Below are 21,653 nucleotides of genomic sequence, written 5' to 3'. Positions count from 1 at the left end.
GTTGTACCTATTGTTTGAGGAAAGAGCCTGTTTTGGAGATAACACGCGGTGAGCATGCTCTCCCCCCAATAAGACATGGGCAAATCAGCATCATCAAGCATGGCAAACATCATATCTTGTAAAGATCTGTTTTTTCGTTCTGCAACGCCATTCTCCTCTGGGGAAAAAGCGTTCGTTTTTCTATGCCCAATGCCAGGCTTTTGTAACCAATCTCTAAAGGCATTTGACATAAATTCGCCACCTCTGTCCGTCTGAATCCTTTTGAGTTTAATGGACAGAAATCTTTCCACAGATGCCACCCAGCCTTTAAACTTAGTGAACACATCACCCTTATTTTTCATGGGAAAAACCCAGGAGTAACGTGTGGCGTCATCCACAATTGTTAGTGAAAAGCGCGATCCACCCCTGCTTACAGCAAATGGACCAATTACATCCATGTGAACCAGCTGTAGCGGTGCCTCACTAACTCTGTCACTTCTGGGGTAAGAGACTCTGTGGGTTTTAACCTTTTTACACACATTACAATCAAGGTACTTGTTACAACTCTTTAAATTACCCCCATCAGCCAATTCAGACATTTTTAGTACACTTTTCCAGCAAGCATGCCCCATTTTCCTATGCAATAAGTGCACACAGTTGTCATGTATAGCTTTGTTATTCACTGCAGGCTGAGATTTACTGACTACTGCTGCAACTTGAGATCCTGCTTTAAGCCAAAACAAGCCTCCCTCTGACTTAGCAGTGCCTAAAATCTCACCAGCCTTCTTAATCATGCAACTGTCTCCTTCAAAATGCACTTTAAACCCAGCTTTTAGCAAACAATCTACAGACATCAGATTGCTCCTTAATGACGGCACACAAAGTACATTTTGCAGGCATTCACGAAGACAAGGAACAAAAACTGCACCCCCCGAAATCACTTCGGAAGTACTTCCGTCTGCTAGAGCCACCTTGCTGCGCTGTGCTGAGTTCTTGGAAACAAACAATTCATCTGAATTTACGATGTGGCGAGATGCTCCCGAATCGACCACCCAGACCGCTTGTTTCTCATCAGCAATCTTGACCTCGCCGGTCACCAGCTGAGCCGACTGTTTTCGTTTGAAGAATTTCTTTTCACGCTGCTGCTGCTGCTGATCTCGTCTCTGCTCCTGCACTGGCAACTGAGACTTGACCAACTCCGGACATTGTCGTTTTAGATGCGCTGAAGACCCACATCGGAAACAACGCCTAACAGCAAACACTGACTCCTCACCGGTACGCTGCTTTTGCTTCACCTCTGGCACGGCATGAGAACTCCTCCCAAACCGCCCACCTGTAGAAGCCTCTGCAGCCAATGACCTTTCTTGCCTCTTCTGCCATTCTTCAATCAAACGCCCAGTAACGTAACTGACGGATAAATCACGCTCCTGCATGCCTTCTAGAGACAAAACTAAATTATCCCAGCTTTCCGGGAGAGAACTCAAAATAATAGCCACCTTCTCCTGCTGGTCTAACGCACAGTCTCTTTCCTGTAGCGCAGCAAACTTTAACTGTAAACTGTGTAGGTGTTCCTGCATTGTAACCCCAGGCTGTAACATTGCCTTGTACAATGCCTTGCGAATGAACAGCTTGGAAACCGCTGTCTCACGCACATGGAGTTCTTTAAGTGCTTGCCACACACCTCTAGCTGTCTTGATTCCCCTCACATACGGCAACTGGGAATCTTCCAGCCCCAAGACAATTGTGGCCCTTGCTCTTTGGTCTTTATCGAGGTCTTCATCATCAGGCTTCGCAGGAAACTTACTCACCACTTGCCAGAGACGATCCCTCTGCAGCACTGCCTGCATGCGTTCCGACCACAGCAAGTAATTGGAGTCATTCAGATGCTCAAAAGCCATCTGAACTGGTTGTGAGGCCATCTTGAGAGCGATGTCCCTGGAACCCGGAACCAGCTACTCACGACCACCGAGAGAGAAAACAGGAACCACAGCACCCAGCACTCACACGCTGCAGCTGTTGTCCTTGTGTCCGCTGCATCACCAGCTCACCACGGTCAGGAACCAGCCAGAGTCCATCTGCTGCACCAGCAGGAACAACAACTTCTGGAACTACTGGAACCAACGCCGTTGATGCTGACACCACCGCAACTCAGGCTGGCAGCACAATGCCCATAACCTCATGGAACTTTGAAGTGTCAGGCATAGCCCTATTGGCTTTAGCCCAAACGTAGCAGAGTTTTCCTGCACAGCGAAGAAGCTAGTTGCGGCGGTAATGACTAGTCAGCTAGACTCAGAATAACTATTTACAGGATTTATTAAAAGAAAAAAAATAAAACCAGCAGAGTTTCTGCATACAAATAAAAGCAAAATAAACCCTCTCTTTCTCTCTCTCTCAAAACCATACACAGCCCTTCTACTCCTAACACACCTCACATCAAACTGAGCTAGCAATCCCTTGATAACAGAGTTGAGTGCTGGTCGTTAACCAATCAGAGTGAGTAGTTTCTAGGTCAAGCAGACCTGGGCTTTCTGCCAAGAGTAAATTGACACTGCCCTGAGTTAATTGTGCGAAGCTAGAATCTGCAAGTTTCCCACGAGAACCAATTAACAGAAACTGAACAGCTCCATAAACAGCTCAGCTGGAGGAGCCCAAACACAGCTGTCCAAAAAGTCAGAGAGAGAAAAAACTGAATGTTTTCAGCTGGAGTTAGCCAGAACTGAAGGTGCAGCCTCCAGGGCTCCACAACTTGCTCCCTGGGGAGGATGTCCTGCTTTGGATAATCATCCTTTTGCCTCATCTCATGTTCTGCCTGCATATTTGTAAATAAGCAAATGTTAGAAAGACGCCTTAAGTCTCTAGGATATGGGGCTTCAGTGCCTGTCATCCCCCAGGCAGCTGCTTGGGGCCATTGCTGATGTTGACATCCAAGGGGCTCCTTAATTCCAGGTCACCTGCAGCTGTGTTTGTGGCCACCTTCTAAGTCCCCCAAAATGTTATGCCCTGGCTCCATGGCTTTGTGGGTTAAACAATGGTCATTGTCCTAAAAACATGCAGTGCCCCAGAACTTCCATCATCTAGGAACTGGGGCAGGTTTCCAGTACTCTTTTACTCAAAGGAAAGTACAGTGGTACCTCGGGTTACATACACTTCAGGTTACATACGCTTCAGGTTACAGACTCCGCTAACCCAGAAATACTACCTCGGGTTAAGAACTTTGCTTCAGGATGAGAACAGAAATCGTGCTCCAGTGGCACGGTGGCAGCGAGAGGCCCCATTAGCTAAAGTGGTGCTTCAGGTTAAGAACAGTTTCAGGTTAAGAACGGACCTCCAGAACGAATTAAGTACTTAACCCGAGGTACCACTGTATATTCAGTAGCAGAAGCTTCTGGAAACGTTGGCCACTAGAGGGAGCAGGAAACAATATTTAAGTTAGAAGCAAGAGGTTGTAGCTGCTGAGATTTCCCATTCCTCACACATATTAACTTGGGCTCCATCTGGGTTAAAAGCCCAAAACTAGGTACAGGGAGTAGAGTGGGGGCGGTACTGGGTTCATTTTGCATATAAAGGGAAACCTGCTTAATTATCACTTTCCGAAGCAATGCATGAACTGAAATGCAGCTGTCCTTCAGAATTTGCACTTCTCTGAATTTTGCTGTGCAGTTTTCCAGCCAAATAGTGTGTGCTAAAATGCATTTCCTAGGGTAAGAAGTGTACAAGAATGTGTGTGTTTTGGTGGAAATAACAAAGCATGCGTTATAGTAGGGCAAGTATGCTTTGCAAAATGTGTGCGTTAGGCAAAATTGCACACAGAAGTGTATATTAGACACTTGCTCGAAAATGCTGAGGAATTTTCATGATGACTTAAAAAAAAAATCAAGGTGATGTGGAAATGTGGAGAACTGAAAGATGAGAATTGGAAAGATGAGAAGCTGAAAGTACTGAAATCATTAAGTACAGCCACCCCTACTGGCAACCCATCTTTCCCCTGAATGTAACTCCTTGTAATTTATATATGTGCTAATATATCAGGGGTTTCAGGAAGCAGCTTTTGCCTCTCATGCCAGCCGTGTCCCAGAATAAATGCCTTTCCTTTCTCCTGCAGAAACAAGGGTTCTAACTGGAGACAGAACAAGGACAACTCACTTTAAAATCTTGCAAACATTGGAGGCAGAACTCCCTCCCACAGGAGTCAGTGATGGCCACAAACCGGGATGACTTTAATAATAATAATAATAATACAGTGGTACCTTGGGTTACATATGCTTCAGGTTGCATACGCTTCAGGTTACAGACTCCGCTAACCCAGAAATAGTACCTCGGGTTAATAACTTTGCTTCAGGATGAGAACAGAAATCGTGCTCCGGCGGCGCGGCAGCAGCAGGAGGCCCCATTAGCTAAAGTGGTGCTTCAGGTTAAGAACAGTTTCAGGTTAAGAACGGACCTCCGGAACAAATTAAGTACTTAACCCGAGGTACCACTGTAATACATTTTATTTATACCCCGCCCTCCCCAGCCAAGACCGGGCTCAGGGCGGCTAACACCAGATATGAAACAATTGATTGAAATACACCTTTAAAAACAAGATTAAAATACAACATTAAAATGCAGCCTCATTTCAGCAGAAACTCAAAAACGTCAAGTCTTCACCAAGGATAACTATCCAGACTGGTCCTACATGGGCCAGAAAAAAGCCAGGGAAGTCCCCAAGTAGGAGTTCCATCACAGAAGGAAAAAGGAAAAAAGAAAGTGGGGGAGGGGATCAAGTTAATTCAAAGCCAAAAGCCAGGCGGAACAACTCTGTCTTACAGGAAAGAAATCAGATCCTGCAGGGCCCTGGTCTCATGAGGCAGAGCGTTCCACCAGGCCAGAGCCAGAGTTGAAAAGGCTAAAAGAGGGTTATAGATGGCTGCTAGCCATGATGACGATGCTCTGCCTTCCTGGTGAGAGGCAACAATGCTTCTGAATATCCGTTGCTGAAAACCACAGGAGGGGAGAGGGCTCAGGTCTTACTTGTGGGTTTCCCCAGGCACTTTGCTGGCCACTGTGACAACTGGACTAGATGGGCCCTTGGCCTGATCCAGCCAGTGGTTCTTATGTTAGACTAACACAGAGCATCTCAGTACAGTGGTACCTCGGGTTACATACGCTTCAGGTTACAGACTCCAACCCAGAAATAGTGCTTCAGGTTAAGAACTTTGCTTAAGGTGAGAACAGAAATTGTGCTCCGGCGGTGTGGCGGCAGCAGGAGGCCCCTTTAGCTAAAGTGGTGCTTCAGGTTAAGAACAGTTTCAGGTTAAGTACGGACCTCCAGAACAAATTAAGTACTTAACCCGAGGTACCACTGTAGACATTTCTGACTTTTCATCCACCCCACTTCCCAGACAGAATGTTTGGGTTGGTGTTGCTTTAACAGGAATCAGAACTGCAGAAGGAACTTTGCATGGATGTCGGAATGTTCCGTGCAGGTTCAGAGTGACCGTTGAGCAGGGCAGTTGGAAAGGGAGGAGCTGGTCTGAGCAGAATGACCGAGACAAAAGCTTCCTTCCAGATGGAAGCGAACTAACATGGCAAGCAAGTGAGAAGAGGGACGGAGGGGAAGCCATATTAGTCAAAGCACCAAGAAAAGTCACATTGAAGAGAAGATGGCAGAGCAAGAAAAGAGATAAGTGCTGAACCCACTATAGCCAAGGGCAAAGCTAGAGATTACAAGGGTGGGCAATGGGGTTCCCCACTTTGTGAAACATTTGCTGGAGGGTGGCTTAAGCAGAGAGTAGCCTGCCCTATAGTTTTCTGTTTCAAGTCCCTCCAAGTAATTGTATTACCTTTACATAGTTTCTCCTGAATGGACACACGGAGCCCACCAGGAGGAAAAATCAGTTCAGGGATTTGAGGTATTTGCAGAGGAGAATTGACTGGAGAGGTTTGACTGCTGGGAACCTAAGAAATGCCTGCTGGATCAGGCCAATGGCCCATCTAGTCCAGCATCCTGTTCTCACAGTGGCCAACCAGGTGGCTGTGGGAAACCCACAGGCAGGACCTGAGCACAAGAGCCCTCTCCCCTCTTGTGGTTTTCAGCACAACATGGAGGCAGAGCAATAGCCATCATGGCTGGTAGCCATGGATAGCCCTCTCCTCCATGAGTTGGTCACTGCCTGCTGTCAGAGCGAGTTCCATACTTCAGCTATGCACTACCTCCAGTCCACCTCTCCTAAGCTCCACCCCCTTTGTGAGAATGACATCCGAAGGGCCACCACACAGGGGACCATGGATGGTCCTTCAGCCCGGGATTCAACTATCTGAAATGGCTGTCACATGAAAAATGGAGCATGCTTGTTTTCTGCTGCCCCATTGCGGGGGGACCCGAGCTAACAGATTCAAATGGCAAGAAAGGAGATTCCAGTTAAACATTCGGAAGAACTTTCTGGTGGTAAGAGCTGTTCACCTGTGGAATGGATTCCCTCAGAAGGTGGTGGACTCCCTCTCCTTGAAAGTTTGTAAATAGGGACTGGGTGGCCACCTATCAGGGATTCTTTCGGTGCGATTCCTTCATTTCCGGGAGTTGGATTAGATCAGGCTTCCTCAACCTTGGCCCTCCAGGTGTTTAGAGACTACAGTTCCCATCATCCCTGACCACTGGTCCTAGCTAGGGTTCATGGGAGTTGTAGGCCAAAAACATCTAGAGGGCTGAGGTTGAGGAAGCCTGGATTAGATGATGCTTTGGGTCCCTTCCAACTCTATGATGCTATGATTCTAATTATACTCTCCCAAGGAGCGGAAGCAGTAAGCTGGTTAGGATGGAGCTGCTATGCTGGCTTCCCAACAGGTGGGTAACTGTTTCTTCCTGGCAGGGGGCAAGGTGAGGCGATGGAGAGGATGGTGCAGTGCAAATGCAGGAGCTGAGCCAGTTTGGTGCTCCTGGTCACCACTATGTTTGTGCTATGTTGACCTCCCACAGCTTTCTCACTCCCTTTGTCACTCCCTTTCCAGGTAAGCAACAGTGAGAGCCTTGTGGCCCCAGCTAGTCTGTCCATGCCTGGGCAATCCCCCATCTGACTTCCACACTCTTCGGGAAGAAAGGATCATAGCCAAACAGAGCCAGTAAATGGTGCCCTGTCAGTTTGGGATCCTTACTTGCTCAAGAGCTAATCAACTCTTTCTGCCACCCAAATGAAAATGGCTTCTTGCAGATGGGCTCTTGGCATTGATAGTTGTGGGTATCTTGCCCCACAACAATGGCGACCAGAGACCTCTCTTGCTCCAATGATAGGAAAGTCAACTACGTTTTCGAAAAATAAAAGCTAAAGTTGGAAGGCCATGTGATATGATCCCTGAAGGCACAGGAAACCCAGTGTTACATACACCATCCCTGATAGGTGGCCATCGACCTTGTTGTTGTCGTTTAGTCATGTCCGACTCTTCATGACCCCATGGACCAGACCGCGCCAGGCACTCCTGTCTTCCACTGCCTCCCGCAGTTTCGTCAAATTCATGTTAGTGGCTTCGAGAACACTGGCCAACCACCTCGTCCTCTCTCATCCCTTCTCCTTGTGCCCTCAATCTTTCCCAACCTCAGGGTCTTTTCCAGGGAGTCTTCTCTTCTCATGAAGTGGCCAAAGTATTGGAGCCTCAGCTTCACGATCTGTCCTTCCAGTGAGCACTCAGGGCTGATTTCCTTCAGAATGGATAGGTTTGATCTTCTTGCAGTCCATGGGACTCTCAAGAGTCTCCTCCGGCACCATAATTCAAAAGCATCAATTCTTCAGCGATCAACTTTCTTTATGGCCATCGACCTTAGTCACCTCCTAATGATGGATGGTCCACTGCTTCAGAAGCAGCCTGTTCTACTGTTGAACAACTTTTTTCTTTTTCGTCGTTAAAGTAATAGCCTCTCTCTCTTCCTCTCTTTTTACTTCGAAGAGAAATCTGACCGTAAGCGATGAGCCATGGGATCTGCAAGCGGGCAAGGTATACGTGTCGGAGTCTTGCTTGAGTCCCGGGTTCAACACAGTCACTGCCAAAAAGTCCTTCCACCAGAAATATTCTCCAAGTTTGGAAACCATGATCCCCATCCGCCTGAAAGCAAGGCAAGTTGTGTGGCATTAGAAAGCTGCCTAACGAGTTGGACCATTGAGTCCATCAAGCTCAGTACTGTCAACACAGACCGGCAGCAGCTCTCCAGGATTTCAGGCCTTACCTGGAGATGCTTGGGATTGAACCGGGGCGGGGGGGGTGTCTTCTGCAAGCAAGGCAGATGCACTACCACTGAGCTACATCCCTTCCCATAACTGGAATGCAAACAGGTTAACAAAGATGGCTTTGAATAGCATTTGCACCCTCTCATTCTTCACAGGGAAAAGGCCAGCAAAAATAAATAAATAAATCTCAAACTTGTGGGTCAGCATAAAACTGTGCACCTCATTTATTTATTTATTTCGAAAGGTGAATTTCTTTTGTGAATTGCTGGGCTATAAAAATACTCCATCCGTTGAAATGTTAAGGCGTCTCCTTAACACTGATGGATGAGAGACAGACCTTTTGAAAGGATTCTGTTTATGACTCTCTCTGTTCAATGCAATGTTACCATGATATTGAACAAAAGAAGTCCTATTTTATTCCATTGACGTTTATATCCCACCTTTCTATTATAAAACCAGAAACTTCCTGAAGCTAGCAGGTCCAGATCTGGTCAGTGCTTGGCGCTCTAGATATACCATTCCGAGTTCTGCCAAAGTCAAGAAATAAATGAATTATAAATAACACATGGGTATGCATAAAAAGGCCATTTGCAGCAGAGATGGTGACCCTCAATATGTTTCTTGCGCTTCAACTCCCATCAGCCTCAGCCAATGGTCAAGGATGATGGGAATTGTAGTCCAACAACATCTGGAGGGCCGCACATTCTCCACCCTTGGTTTTTCATGATCTAGGTATGTGCTAACAAGCATATTTGCAAATAGAAATATTCGGGAGAAACAAACAGGACAGAAGAATATATGTACATATGAACGGTGGAATGTTCTACATAAGCAACAAAATGATAGCAAATTAGAAGTGCAGACTATTACACCCAATTCTTTTGGGGACCTTCAGCTGGGGTGTGACTTCCCGCATTGAAAAGCAGAAACTTCAACTAATCTTATCGCTTTCAGAGCTACTTCCTTTTGGCCACATTTATTTGTATTTAGCCAATTATTGGTAATAGCTATTGATTGCCTTATGAATTAGTTACGGCACATCTGTGTCAGGTGAAGGTTTGTACATATTTGGTAAGTAGCTATATATAAATAGTTTGTGCTTCATATTTCCTTTACCTTTATGTTTCCATTAGTTAAGAATGTGTTAAATATATATATATATTTCATGCAGTTTCTGGTATCACTAGATCAACTTCATCAACTTTGTCAAATTAATTAAACTGAATAGTTTTAAACGGATTTTGAATAAATGTGCAATTAATTGTTACTGTTCTGAATGATGTTTTTCATAGGGTAGAGGGCACTGGGGATAAGTTTATGGAACCAAGGGGCTGTGACCCTAGAAAATTTTCAAACCACTCAGTTAGACGTTAGGAGAAAGCCCATGAGAGTTTTTGAGTTTGGATGGACAAACTGCCTGATGCAGCAGAAGGCAGCTTGCTAGCAATGCAATAGCTTTTTGTTTTATTTTACTCTCTCCCCTCTCCCGGGCAGGTCAGCTGTGAATCCAATAGACAACGCAGGGCTGCTCTCATTTGCGACATTTTCTTGGCTCTCGTACCTCATGCTCCGAGGATTCAAGCACAAACTCAGCATGGACTCCTTGCCTCCTCTCTCCCCCCTTGATAGCTCAGAACCAAACACCAAAAGGTAGCAGGGTTTTGACACACCGGTACCGTCATACCTCACGTTACGTTTGCTTCATGTTACGTTCTTTCAGGTTACGTCCCGCGGCGACCCGGAAGTACTGGAAAGGTTTACTTCTGGGTTTTGCTGCTCGTGCATGCGCAGAAATGCAAAATGATGCCACGCGCATGTGCAGAAGCGCCAAATCGCAACCATTGCGTGTGCAGATGCGCCACTGTGGGTTGCGCTCTTTTCATGTTGCGAACGGGCCTTGGGAACGGTTCCCGTTCACAACCAGAGGTACCACTGTATATGTAAGAGCTTTTTCCGCATGCAGGGAACGATCATTTGCATGTCCTCACGCCCATCTCTGCTCTCGAGAACTTGAGTATAATAGGCAGTTCTTAGCTAGGAAATAACACTATTTGCAGCTTCTTGCTCCTCCACTCATGTAAAGTTCAGGGGAACAGGATGGAAGGCCACTGTCCTCCCCCCCCCCCCCAGATCTTTTGTTGTGCATGCAATGTTATGATCCTGATTTCATCCAGTCTCCCTGCAACTTTTCCGTGCAGAGTCACCTTATGAGCAGGGCTGGTGCCATCACCTGGCATCTGTGAACACCCAAACCCAGGCACCCCAGTAAGGCCTGTTCCTCATTCTTTAGTTCAGGAAGGCTTAACACAGGAATACAAGAAGGGTCCAGCTGCTGCATCAGGCCAAAAAGACCCAGCTGCTCCAGCATCCTGTTCTTACAGTGGCCAGCCAGGTGGGAAGCTTGGAAGTAGGAACCTGAGCACCATGGTGCTCTTCCCACTTGCGATTCCCAGCAAAGTGGCATTCAGAGGACATGCCGCCTCCGAAGGGAAGACCTCTCAGCTAGTAGCCAAGCTGAAAGGCCTCTGCATCTGCTCAGAGGTATGGTCTTCCTGCTGCTTCACATATCATTGGAAAGAGGAGCATCATGCGCCAACAAGGAAAGTAGCCATAGCCTTGTGTTCTTCCATCCCTATTTATCTTGTGAACCACTGTGAGATCTTTTGGTATATAAATCCAAGATTAATTCATGAATACATACCATAGAATTGATAGCTCTGTCCTCCCTTTTAATGCCATCCACATTGGCCATCAGCATGGCATCTTTTGCCTTGACACTGGATATTAGAATTCTTAGTGGAGCATTTGCTTCAGCGTTGATACAGGTCAAAACGAGAGCTTATATTTGAGATGGAGGTGCCTTCTGAACTACCAGCGAGGCCCTGATCTAGGCAGGTGCCTACATATGCCTCCCCCTTCCTCCCAAGTAGCATCACTCATGCCTGAACTTCCTCCCTGGCTCACTGTCCCCTTTACTCCTATGACCCCAGAGGCAGGGGTGTAGGAAGGGGTGTGTGGTGGGGGCAGCTCGCCCCGGGTGTCATCCCGGAGGGGGGTGACAAAATCCCCCCTGGCCTGATCGCGCCACCACACTGTGATAAACCCTCTGCCAGGAGGATAGTGCTACCACACCGTGATCGGCCCCCCCACCAGGAGGATTGTGCCACCACAATTGGCTCCCCACTGGGAGGATCACGCTGCCATGCCATGATCACGCCCCCCCCCTGCCGAGAGGATCGCACCACTGTGCTGTTATCGGCCCATGGGCTGATTGTCCCGCCCCTGGGTGCACAGCACATGCCGCTCTGGCGCTCGCTTTCCTCCGAGTCCCCGCCTGGCACAGAGCCGTTACCTTCGGCCATGGGGTGGCTTCTCACGCCGCACCCCTCAGAAGCGCAAGAGGGAAGGGGCACCTCTCTGAGGGAAAAGCAGCCCAGCAAAGCTGCTCCATCCGTCCCTCGCTCCCTCCCTCAGCCCGGCAATACAGAAGCCTGCTCCACCGTCCTTCCTGCCAGTTAAGAAGACAGAGGAAGAGGCAAAGAATTCAGTCAGGTGTCCTAGCCACTTCGGCGGGCAGCATCTCCCTCAGCGCAGCTCTTGCCTCAACCACTAAAAACACACACACATTAGCAGCAACCCCAAACACACACACACACACACACAGAAAAAGTTTTATTGTTGTTGGTGTGGCATTGCGGCCCCAAATGTGCACAGAAAAAATGGCAGCAGGGCAAAAGTCTCCGCTCCTGAGGAGCATACAGTGTAAATGTGTCTTTGGAGAGATGAAGGTGAGCAGTAAGCGGCATTTCACTTTAAAATGTGTGCCCGCATACCTGGAAGCCCATTAAATGTGTGGAATTTGTTTTTAGCTAGCAGCAGCACTTTTAACATGCTCAGAGTAACTAACTTGTGCAAGGAATTACTCCCATAGAATTGCAAAGGTCATCTGTTCAGCACTGACTTTGTAGCTAGCCATAAGAAGTGGGTCTCTTCCAACCAGCTTGCGAGTGGAGGAAATGTGCAGTGCTGTTGTTTGCCTTTGACAGATTGCAACACCTTTGGGAAGAAGAGCTGGCCAAAGTCGGTCCCAATAAAGCTTCCTTACGCAGAGTGGTGTTTAAATTTCAAAGGACCCGGATTCTGGTAGACGTATCGGCTAACATCATTTCAGTTATTATTGGTGCTTTGGGCCCGGTGAGTATCATGGAAATACAATTTACAAACACGCTTGAAATGTGTGTTTTGAAGGTGGGTGGGGGGATTGTCGGGCGGCATTCGCCAACCTGGCTCTCTCCAGATGTGTTTGAACTGCTGCTCCCATCATCCTCGGCCAGCATACCTTCCATTTGGCAGATTATCTCCCCACCCTGAAAAGTAACCGAGAAACTCTTTTGCAGACAGTGATCATCCACAACATCCTGGCGCACAGTGAAGACCACTCCTGGGACGTCATCCATGGGATTGGCCTCTGCATAGCCCTTTTCATCACAGAGTTTTCCAAAGTCTTCTTCTGGTCAATGGCCTGGGCCATCAACTACCGCACCGCTATCCGATTAAAAGTTGCCGTGTCGACCCTGACATTTGAGAAGCTGCTGTCATTTAAGACTTTGGCACGCATCTCTGTCAGCGAAGTAAGTTGGCTTTATTTTATCTGTAGCTCACCTTTCCTGCAAGGAGCTGAAGGTGGTGGAAATGGTTATCTTCCTCCCATTTTTAAAATCCTCACAGCAACCCCACAAGGTAGGTTACAATGAGGGATGGTGACTGCCCAAGGTCAGCAAGCGAGTTTCATGGCTAAGCAGGCATTTGAACACTGCTCTTCTAGCACTCTGGCCACATACATTCAGGGGTGAGGAATCTCAGACATGAGGACCATATGTGGTCCACCAGGCCACACCCCTCTCCTCAGGCCACACCGTCCACTGCTCCTGCTACACACTCTCCTCTATCTGGAATGCTCCCTTGAAATGTGATAATGCCTCTTGCATGCCTAGGTGGAGTGTGTGTATATATAGAAACCGGAATGACTAACATGTAACTTCCTGTCAAATTCATTGCCCCACCCATTTTCCCTCTGTCCCCACCCACTACAGCCATACAGCCCTCAAAATATTTCTCATGTGGGAACATGGCCTTCCAGCTGAAAATATTTCCTTACCCCTGCTCTCATTAACTTACCTCCTAGGAGGCATTTGATTGGTAAAACTTCTTTGACGAAAGGTTTAGAAAGGATTGTTCTGATCACTGGACAGGGGTGCCAGCTATAGAGGGCCCTGAGGGCCACGAGCACACACAAAAATTTTGTGAGGGATGCTCAGTACCCACACCGCAGGACCCCCAATGTCACTTCCGGTGCCTCGCGAAGCACCGGAAGTCACGACCGAGGCCTCTTGAGACCTCAAAGATGCTGCCCAAGGCCTTGCAAGACCTCAGAATCCGACTTCCAGTGCCACCTAAAGTCAGGTTCTGAGGCTGTGGGGTGCATGACATCATGACGTCACGTCACATGTGCTGGGCACCTACTGCATTGGCCCAAATATAAGCCACACTTTTCCTCCAAATTCTGACAGCTAAAAGTTAAAGTGTGGCTTATATTCACAACCTTCCCTTTCCCCCAACAGCTCCATGGAAGCTAGGGAGCAGCAGGTGGGCTGCACACCGTTGCCCCATGCTCCCAGACTGCTCTCTGGGGAGGGGGGAGTCACACCGTTTTGCTGGCCATCGGGAGGAAAGGGAAGGCCACCGGCAAAGCGGTGTGGCTCCTCCCCCCCCCGAGAACAGCCTGGGAGCACGGGGCAATGGTGTACAGCCCTCCCACTGCTCCTAAGCCTCCCTCAAGCCACTGGAAAGAGGGAAGGGAGGGAGGCTGCTGGCGGACCGGGGGTGTGGGGAAATGTCTTTTTTTCTCCCCACCGCTTGCATTTTGAAATTGCAGGTTATTTGTGAGTGCAGTTTATATTCGGGCCAATACAGTATAACCTGGGGCCCAAGTTGGCTTCCCTGTCACTGGATAAGGCTATGAGTGACTGCAAGTCATGATGGACCAGATGTTTCCTCCAAGTCTAGAGCCAGCTATTGGTGGGGGACAACAGTGGGAGAGGGCCATTGCCCTCCTGTGCTACTTGCAGACTTCTGTTTAGTCCTGCTGGGCAGCAGAACACTGGACTAGGTAGGCCTTCAGGAAGATCCAGAACAGCAGGCTGGCATTAAAAACCAGGTGGTTATACATCAGCCGATTCAGGTGTTATACATGCCTTGACAATGAATTGAAAACCTTTGATTACAGGATCACTTCTGACTAGAGACAGACAAATCTGTCGACTTTGATTCTCTGAGTTTCTAATTTTTCCAGTCTGCATTTCCACAACACTCTTCTAATTTTTTTAACGCCCTCATGAAAACTTGACATATTAGTGCAAATTTATCTTAACAGATGTAAGCAGTTTAAACTAATAACACACATTTTTGCAAGCCATTTCCTCAAGATAATGCATTTTTTGTATATTTTTAGTAGTGTGAGATATCTGTGCACATGTCCCTTTAGTATATGCATTTTGGTACACATTACACGTACAGGAGAACTTCATTGCAAAATTCAGAAAAGTGGAAACTTCAAGGATGGCTCGCACATTGTTTAAGAAAGTACAAATTTAGTAGGTTCGTCTTTAAATGTGAACCAAACTGAATTTCTCCCTCATTCTTCCTTCTGACTAGTTGGTCACAGCATCACTCTTGGTTTCTTTGTATCTTTCAGATGATCAATTTGCTAAGCAATGACGGCTATCGAGTATTTGACGCTGCTTTAGTTTGTCCCCTGCCGCTTGCTGTACCTCTGCTGATGATCATCGGCACAATCTATTCCTGCATCATCCTTGGTCCCACGGCACTCCTAGGGCTGGTTCTTTATATTATATTCATACCTGTACAGGTAACACAGTTATTTCCTACATAATCATGGTACTATTTAGTGGGAAGAAACTCCAATGAAAATCCTAGTTATTACATATTTTTTACATGGCTGTTTATCTGTATATATTTGAAAATTTTATATATGAGTGTTTTATGATCGCCTACATTTGTAATGCCTAATAAAGGTTTGGCGAAGTAAGTTTATGTCAATAACTGCTTTAGAAAAAAGATCCCTAGAGAACCTCTAGACAGGTGGGCATTTTTGGTGGGTATATTCTGCAACATGTCATTGGCCTCATTCACACCATACATTTAAAGCACTCTGGTCCTGCTTTAAACAGTCATCACTTCCTCCAAAGAATCCTGGGAGCTGAAGTTTGTTGCGGGTGCTGAGAGTTGTTAGGAGAACCCCTCTCTTCCCCTCTTAGAGCTACCATTTCCCAGAGTTCCCTGAGAAGAGGATGCATAGTTAAACCACTCTGGGAACAGCAGCTCTGGGAGGGGAGTAGAGGGGTCTCCTAACAGCTCTCAGTACCCTTAACAAATGACAGCTCCCAGAATCCTTTAGGATAAGCCACGGCCATTTAAAGTGGTGCTTTAAATGCCTTGTCAGAACGCCTTTGAGCCGATGCCAACGACTGGGCTCAACAACTGGTTCTGCCCCGACTTCCAGAGACCTTCCACTCCTGGAAGGCAGGTCTAAGTGCACTGGACCCACAACTTTGAGTTGTGAGACCAAACTCAGCAGAGTATGAACAACACGGAAGAAAGCTGTGAAGCATAACTTCTTTATTTTCTAATAGCTACTGCAAACTAAACACTAAAGAGCTACTTGCTTCCATGAGTGTTACAGCTCTCACTCAGCCATCTAATCTCTACATAGATAACACTCAGACTCCACACAGAGTCAGGCAGGAGCGGAAGAAGCGAAGAGCAGTTTCCACTCCCTCCTTTTTGAAAACATCAGGAGATTTTTGCAATGGGAGGGGATGAAAATATCCACATGCCTAGCGTGTCAATATGGCCCCTGATGCAATAATAGTGGTAGATTTATCCCTGGGCATCTGCACACCACTCCCCTTTATTAGTTGTTCTGTGATGCTTCCCCAATATTATTGTGTTACTGCCGCCTGGGGCGTCACCCTTGTGCTATAGTACAACATTCGTACAGCACAACCTGGAACATTAGTAGCGTGAAATGTCACAGGATTTCAGCAGGAAGCTACAGGAGTGGATATGAAGCGGTATGTCCTTCTCAAAACTTTTTCAGGCGCAAACAGGGCTGAAAACAAGACCTTGTGTAATGGTCCCCATATCATCACGAGCCCAAATAATCCTGAACGCATTGTGTCTGGAAGGGCCCATAGTCTATTCACTGGATGACACTGGACTTATTTGTACTCACCACTGTCATGTTCTTGTTGAGGGTCAGGAAGTTGAACAAGAACTTTCTGACTGGTGTGTCCTCTAAGCCAGAGGTTCCCAATTTTTTTTCTCAGGCCACAGCCCCCTTGGTTCCATAAACCCATTCCTCTGTGCGCCCTACTCAGCCCTACGAAAAGCATTATTCAGAACAGTGGTTTGCACTGCACACTAAGAAAGATAATGGCACAATAAAGTTCATAACAGTAACAATCAATTGCACATTTATTCAAAATCCAGTTAAAACTACAGTGGAACCTCGGGTTGCGAACGTGATCCGTGAGGGAGGCACGTTCGCAACCCGCAGCATTCACAACCCACAGCGCCGCGTCTGCGCACGTGTGGGTCACAATTTGGCGCTTCTGCGCATGCGCAAAGGCTGATTGCCGAAACCCAGAAGTAACCCGTTCTGGTACTTCTGGGTTCGGCTCGGTGTGCAATCCGAAAATGCGTAACCTGAAGCATCCGTAACCTGAGGTACCACTGTATTTAGTTTAATTGATTCAACAAAATTGATGAACTTGATCCAGTCATACAAGCTTTCCAAAGTCTGATAGTAATTTAAACCCCCAGGGTCCCCTGCCACCCTCTTGCCTCATAGTCCCTGCCCACGTAATCCCACTGCCCTTTAGGGGCGCTACCGGGCTACTTCGTAGGGGGAGAGGCACCTTCTCAGTGCAAAGCGTGTGCTCTACCACTGAGCTACTTGGACTTTCCCCAACACTGAAAGGGCTTTAAAAAAAAAAGGCCCGTTAGTATTTGTCTCTTATATTGTTTGCTCTCTTCGCATTTTGCCTATTTGCTGTAGATGCTCATAGCCAAGATAACATCTGTATTCCGAAGAGCCGCCATTTTGAAGACGGATAAGCGTGTGCGAATAATGTCTGAGATTTTAACATGCATCAAGCTGATTAAAATGTATGCTTGGGAGAAATCTTTTGCGAATACCATCAAAGGTATGGGGCACGGCGGGGGAAGAGTTCTTTTGCATCTCAGCTGAGTTCCTTAAGTGGATCGTTACCTGCAATTGTCTTTGTTTCAGTGGTCATCTGAGATTATAATTTGCAAAATTGCATTCCATTGTCTAGAACAGGTGCACACCTGTTCAGCTGCACACCTGCCATGTGGCACATACAAGCACACAGCCCTCCTTCTCAGCTGATCCATGCAGGTCAGGATGGGAGGGGCATTATATACAAATGATGACAGCCAATGTTCAGATGTCTCACAGTGAAATATGCCACTGTTTGGAATTATTAGTAGCCCTTTGGCTTCAAGGGAGAATATAGGATCCCCAAGGAGAACATCCTGATACCTAAAGACAGAACAAAGCTTTAAAAAGGACAGGTCACAAGCCTCCAATCCCAATAATTATTCTTCCCAGGGATTGTGAATGCAGCAACCTGAATTTGTACCTTTTCCGCAGGTTCACTTTTCGTTCAGTTGTTCTCTGTACTGTATTTCTTATATGTTATCAAATTATATGTTTTTGATAAAATAAATGCAGATAAATACATTTCAAAATAGGATTTTTCAATCTGATGACTAAGGAAGGAGTGATCTGCTTCCCCATGAGGGCACCTTGGGGTTTAAACCCATTCAACCCAGCTCTGTTAGCGGAAGGGTTACCACTGCCTCCAAAATCAGTGGGGTCTTGTCATTTGCTTGCAGTGGGGTAGCTCATCTAGGGTATTGGCATTCCTAGCCTAGAAGATCCTGTGGTTTACCACTTTGCTAAAATCATAACAGCTGGATATATGTATTTTGCCCTCCCCAGGCACCAGAAAAAAGGAAAGGATAATCCTGGAAAAAGCCGGATATGTACAGAGCGTGAATTCTGCCCTAACTCCAATCGTGTCCACCACGGCGATTGTCTTGACATTCACCTTCCACATTCTTCTGAAGCAAGAGCTAACAGCCTCTGTTGTAAGGCTTAGCCCCAATTTACATTTTGTCAATGATCATTTTGTCAGTTTCATATTTTGACTCTGATGTTGTTGGCATTACTTTTCTGGCACCCTAAAACTTAGGGTCAAACTAACATTATTCCAGCTTTGTATGTGGTTACTCACCTGTTCACCATGTAGTTCACCATGGATGACCAGACATTCTGTGATGGTGAGTGCATTGCATTCCTTGGAGGTGAGAGTAAGAAGGTCACTGGGGGAAGAATAGATCACTCCATCCCTTGTCTACCAGCCTGCTTTGTTTCCATGCTAGATGTGGAAGAAGGAAAGTCTCTTCATCCACAACCTGCACACAAAACAAGCATGGGGGGTAGAGATGAGAAAGATCACTCCATCCCTCCTCCAGTAGTCCACTTGATCGAATGCCTTTTTAAAAAAATATAACCTCTTAGAGCTGGAAACCTCTTAGAGGGGGGCACACAGAGAAGGACCTCAGATGCTGATTGTAGGGTCTGGGTAAGTTCATACCTGGAAAGGCAGCCCTTGGAAACCTTGGGGTATTGGGGTCCTGTGTTGTGCAAGGCTTTATAGGTCAAAACCAGTATTTGGAGTTGGTCCTTTGTTTACATACCTGTGCTGATGAGCTGGATTTCTGGTTTACCTCCTTCCACAGCAAATTCAGAAGGGCCATAGATCAGTGGTAGGCACCTGGTTTGTATGCAGAATTATTATTATTATTATTAAGAATACCATGCCCATCTGGCTGGATTTCTGCAGCCATTCTGGGCAGCTTACAGCATATACAGAATGTCTCAGATCCAATCCCTGGCATCTCCAGGTTGTGCTGGGAACTTCCTATGTCTGAAATACTGGCAAGCCACTGCTGCTCAGTGTAGACAGTGTAGACAAAGCTAGATGGACAAACGGTCTGACTCAGTAGGCAACTTCCTATGTTCCTATGAGAGCTGCTGCTAGTCACTGTAAACAATACTAAGCTAGACGGACGAGCACTTTGACGATAAGTATAATGCAGCTCCTTATGTTCTATATGGCAAAAGAGCTGGAGAAGGAGTGGGAACAGGGGAAACTGTGTCTCCCAAGCCTCCATCAGAGAAATTCAGTGCAGCATCAAAATTCATATTGCAACCTGGCAGCTTTAGTTCATGTTGCCATTGTCGAGGTGGTGTAGTGGTTGGAATGTTGGGCTAGGACTGCAGGGAGTGAGGTTTAAAGTCCCAGTCTGCCATGATGCCAGCTGCCTTTTAACTCCTTTCCCTTTTCAGGCCTTCAGCATGATTGCTATGTTTAACGTCATGAGGTTTTCACTTGCCATTCTGCCGTTTTCTGTGAAAGCCTTTGCGGAAGCAAATGTCGCTATTAAAAGAATGGAGGTAAAACAACAACAACACAAATGTTTTAGGTTTGTTCAGCGGGAGCATGAGAAACAATGGCCTAGGCTGAGGTTCCTGGGCTGGACCACACTTTTGCTGTAGCAATATGCACTTTAATCTATTATTACACCGGAGGCTGCTTGCTGGGGAAATTACAGGAAACTGTACAAGTAATTTTACTCTGTTCATAACCCTTTGCTCTTGATCTTTTTTTTTTTTTAAATAATGTTAGTTCTGACATTCAGGCTAGTTCCCAGAGTTTATTAATCCAGTGACTAGACACACAGCTTCTGGACATCCCATTTTACTCCAAGCATACCTCTGCCACAATCACACAAGGAGTTAATTCTGTGCATTACTTTATTGGGTGCCATCCTTGACCCTGTCTCTCTCCTTTTTTTCCTTTAGAAAATTCTGCTCACCAAAACTCCTCCTGCCTATGTGATGGCACTGGAGGACCCCCGGAATGCTGTCGTTCTGAAAAATGCCACTTTGTCCTGGGTGAATTTGCCTAGTGAAAGCAGCGCTAGAAGTAATAAGGAGAATGTCCTGAAAGTGAAAAGTGCACGCAAGCCCCAATCCACGACTGGAGTCACCACGTCTCACTCTCAGATATCAAGTTCTGGGAAGGAGTGCAGTAGTAGCAATGTCCTGTCCAACATCAGTTTTATGGTGAAGAAAGTAGGTATACCTGAACGATAATTTGCAGAAGAGTAGCCGTGTTAAGTCCAGCAAGGAAGAGCCGTGTGGCACCTTGAAGACTGACACGTTTCTATGGCATAAGCTTTTGTGGGCTGGTGTCCGTCAGATGTATGAAATGTTACCAGGTACATTCACAGAACAATTATATCCAGTGCTATCTTTACTCAAAGCAGACCCATTGAAATTGATGGACATGACTAACTTAGGTAGATTAATTTCAGTGGGTCTACTCTGATTAAAACTTAGTTGGCCATGGCCCATGGTTGGGTGAGGGAACGGTAAAAATTGAGATCAGAGGGAGATTAAAGTCTCATCTGCACTGTATATCTATTTCATTGCTTTGAACAGTCATACTTCTCTCAAGGAAAACAGAAAACAAGGACCAAAAGAATTGTTTCTCACAGGAAGGAAACAAATCACAGATTTCTCATGTCTTACACACAATTTGTGCGTAAAGTTTTAGACACGGCGATGTTATTGATGGGCCTTTCTCTGAAAGTCTAGTTTTCATGGATGTCAGAACTTAATGGGCCAATGTTATCCATGATGCAGAAAATAGTATGTCCCAGAATCCTTTGGGAAAAGCCATGACTATTTAAAATGGTATAATACTGCTTTAAATATATAGTACAGATGGGGCCTAGATCAGGCATCCCCAAACTCAGCCCTCTAGATGTTTTGGAACTACAGTTCCCATCATCCCTGACCACTGGTCCTGTTAGCTAGGGATGATGGGAATTGTAGTCCCAAAACATCTGGAGGGCCAAGTTTGGGGATGCCTGGCCTAGATGAAGTAAAGTAGACAGTGATAGCCAGTGCTTTTTTCTGGGAGGACGCAGGGGTACACATACCCCTAAACATTTTGTGAATCTTTGTACTTTTGTCCATTCGCTGTATTTATTTTCCCCAATTTGAACTATAAAATGGTAATTTTCTTGAGTCAAAATGAGAGTACCCCTAAACATTTTTTTTAGAAAAAAGCACTGGTGATAGCTATGCACTGAACTGGGGTAATTCATTCTATTTCTAATAAATATTTTCTAACATTTCTTTCTGACTTTGATGTGTTATGGTTAAGAGTTAAGCAATCACTCTGTGCATGTTCATGTGGCATACCAGTTGGGAAAAAATGCACAATTGCTGTTTCA

The 21,653-nt window shown here is 46.3% G+C and overlaps 1 protein-coding gene across 4 annotated transcripts in view; it reads left to right on the top strand.

Annotated features, from left to right (window-relative positions):
• The first annotated feature begins 5,464 nt into the window (after nt 1–5,464).
• The window catches only part of LOC114602243 (ATP-binding cassette sub-family C member 12), a 59,553-nt gene continuing 43,364 nt past the window's right edge, over nt 5,465–21,653 (top strand). For 3 of the 4 annotated variants that reach the window (XR_003707885.2, XR_003707886.2, XM_028740218.2), the window contains exons 1-10: nt 5,465–5,641; nt 7,890–8,063; nt 9,669–9,824; nt 12,221–12,368; nt 12,572–12,805; nt 14,929–15,102; nt 17,314–17,461; nt 18,283–18,431; nt 19,696–19,803; nt 20,212–20,484. Coding sequence is in view for 2 of the 4 variants with exons in the window: in XM_028740218.2 (XP_028596051.2) it covers nt 5,622–5,641; nt 7,890–8,063; nt 9,669–9,824; nt 12,221–12,368; nt 12,572–12,805; nt 14,929–15,102; nt 17,314–17,461; nt 18,283–18,431; nt 19,696–19,803; nt 20,212–20,484 (1,584 nt within the window). In the remaining 2 variants the exon portion in view is untranslated. The remainder of the gene's footprint in view (nt 5,642–7,889; nt 8,064–9,668; nt 9,825–12,220; nt 12,369–12,571; nt 12,806–14,928; nt 15,103–17,313; nt 17,462–18,282; nt 18,432–19,695; nt 19,804–20,211; nt 20,485–21,653) is intronic. The other variant, XM_028740219.2, reaches the window with a different exon arrangement.

This window comes from Podarcis muralis, chromosome 7, assembly GCF_964188315.1.
Source record: "Podarcis muralis chromosome 7, rPodMur119.hap1.1, whole genome shotgun sequence".
Taxonomy (NCBI): Eukaryota; Metazoa; Chordata; class Lepidosauria; order Squamata; family Lacertidae; genus Podarcis; species Podarcis muralis.
This window is presented reverse-complemented; position numbering and strand designations above follow the sequence as displayed.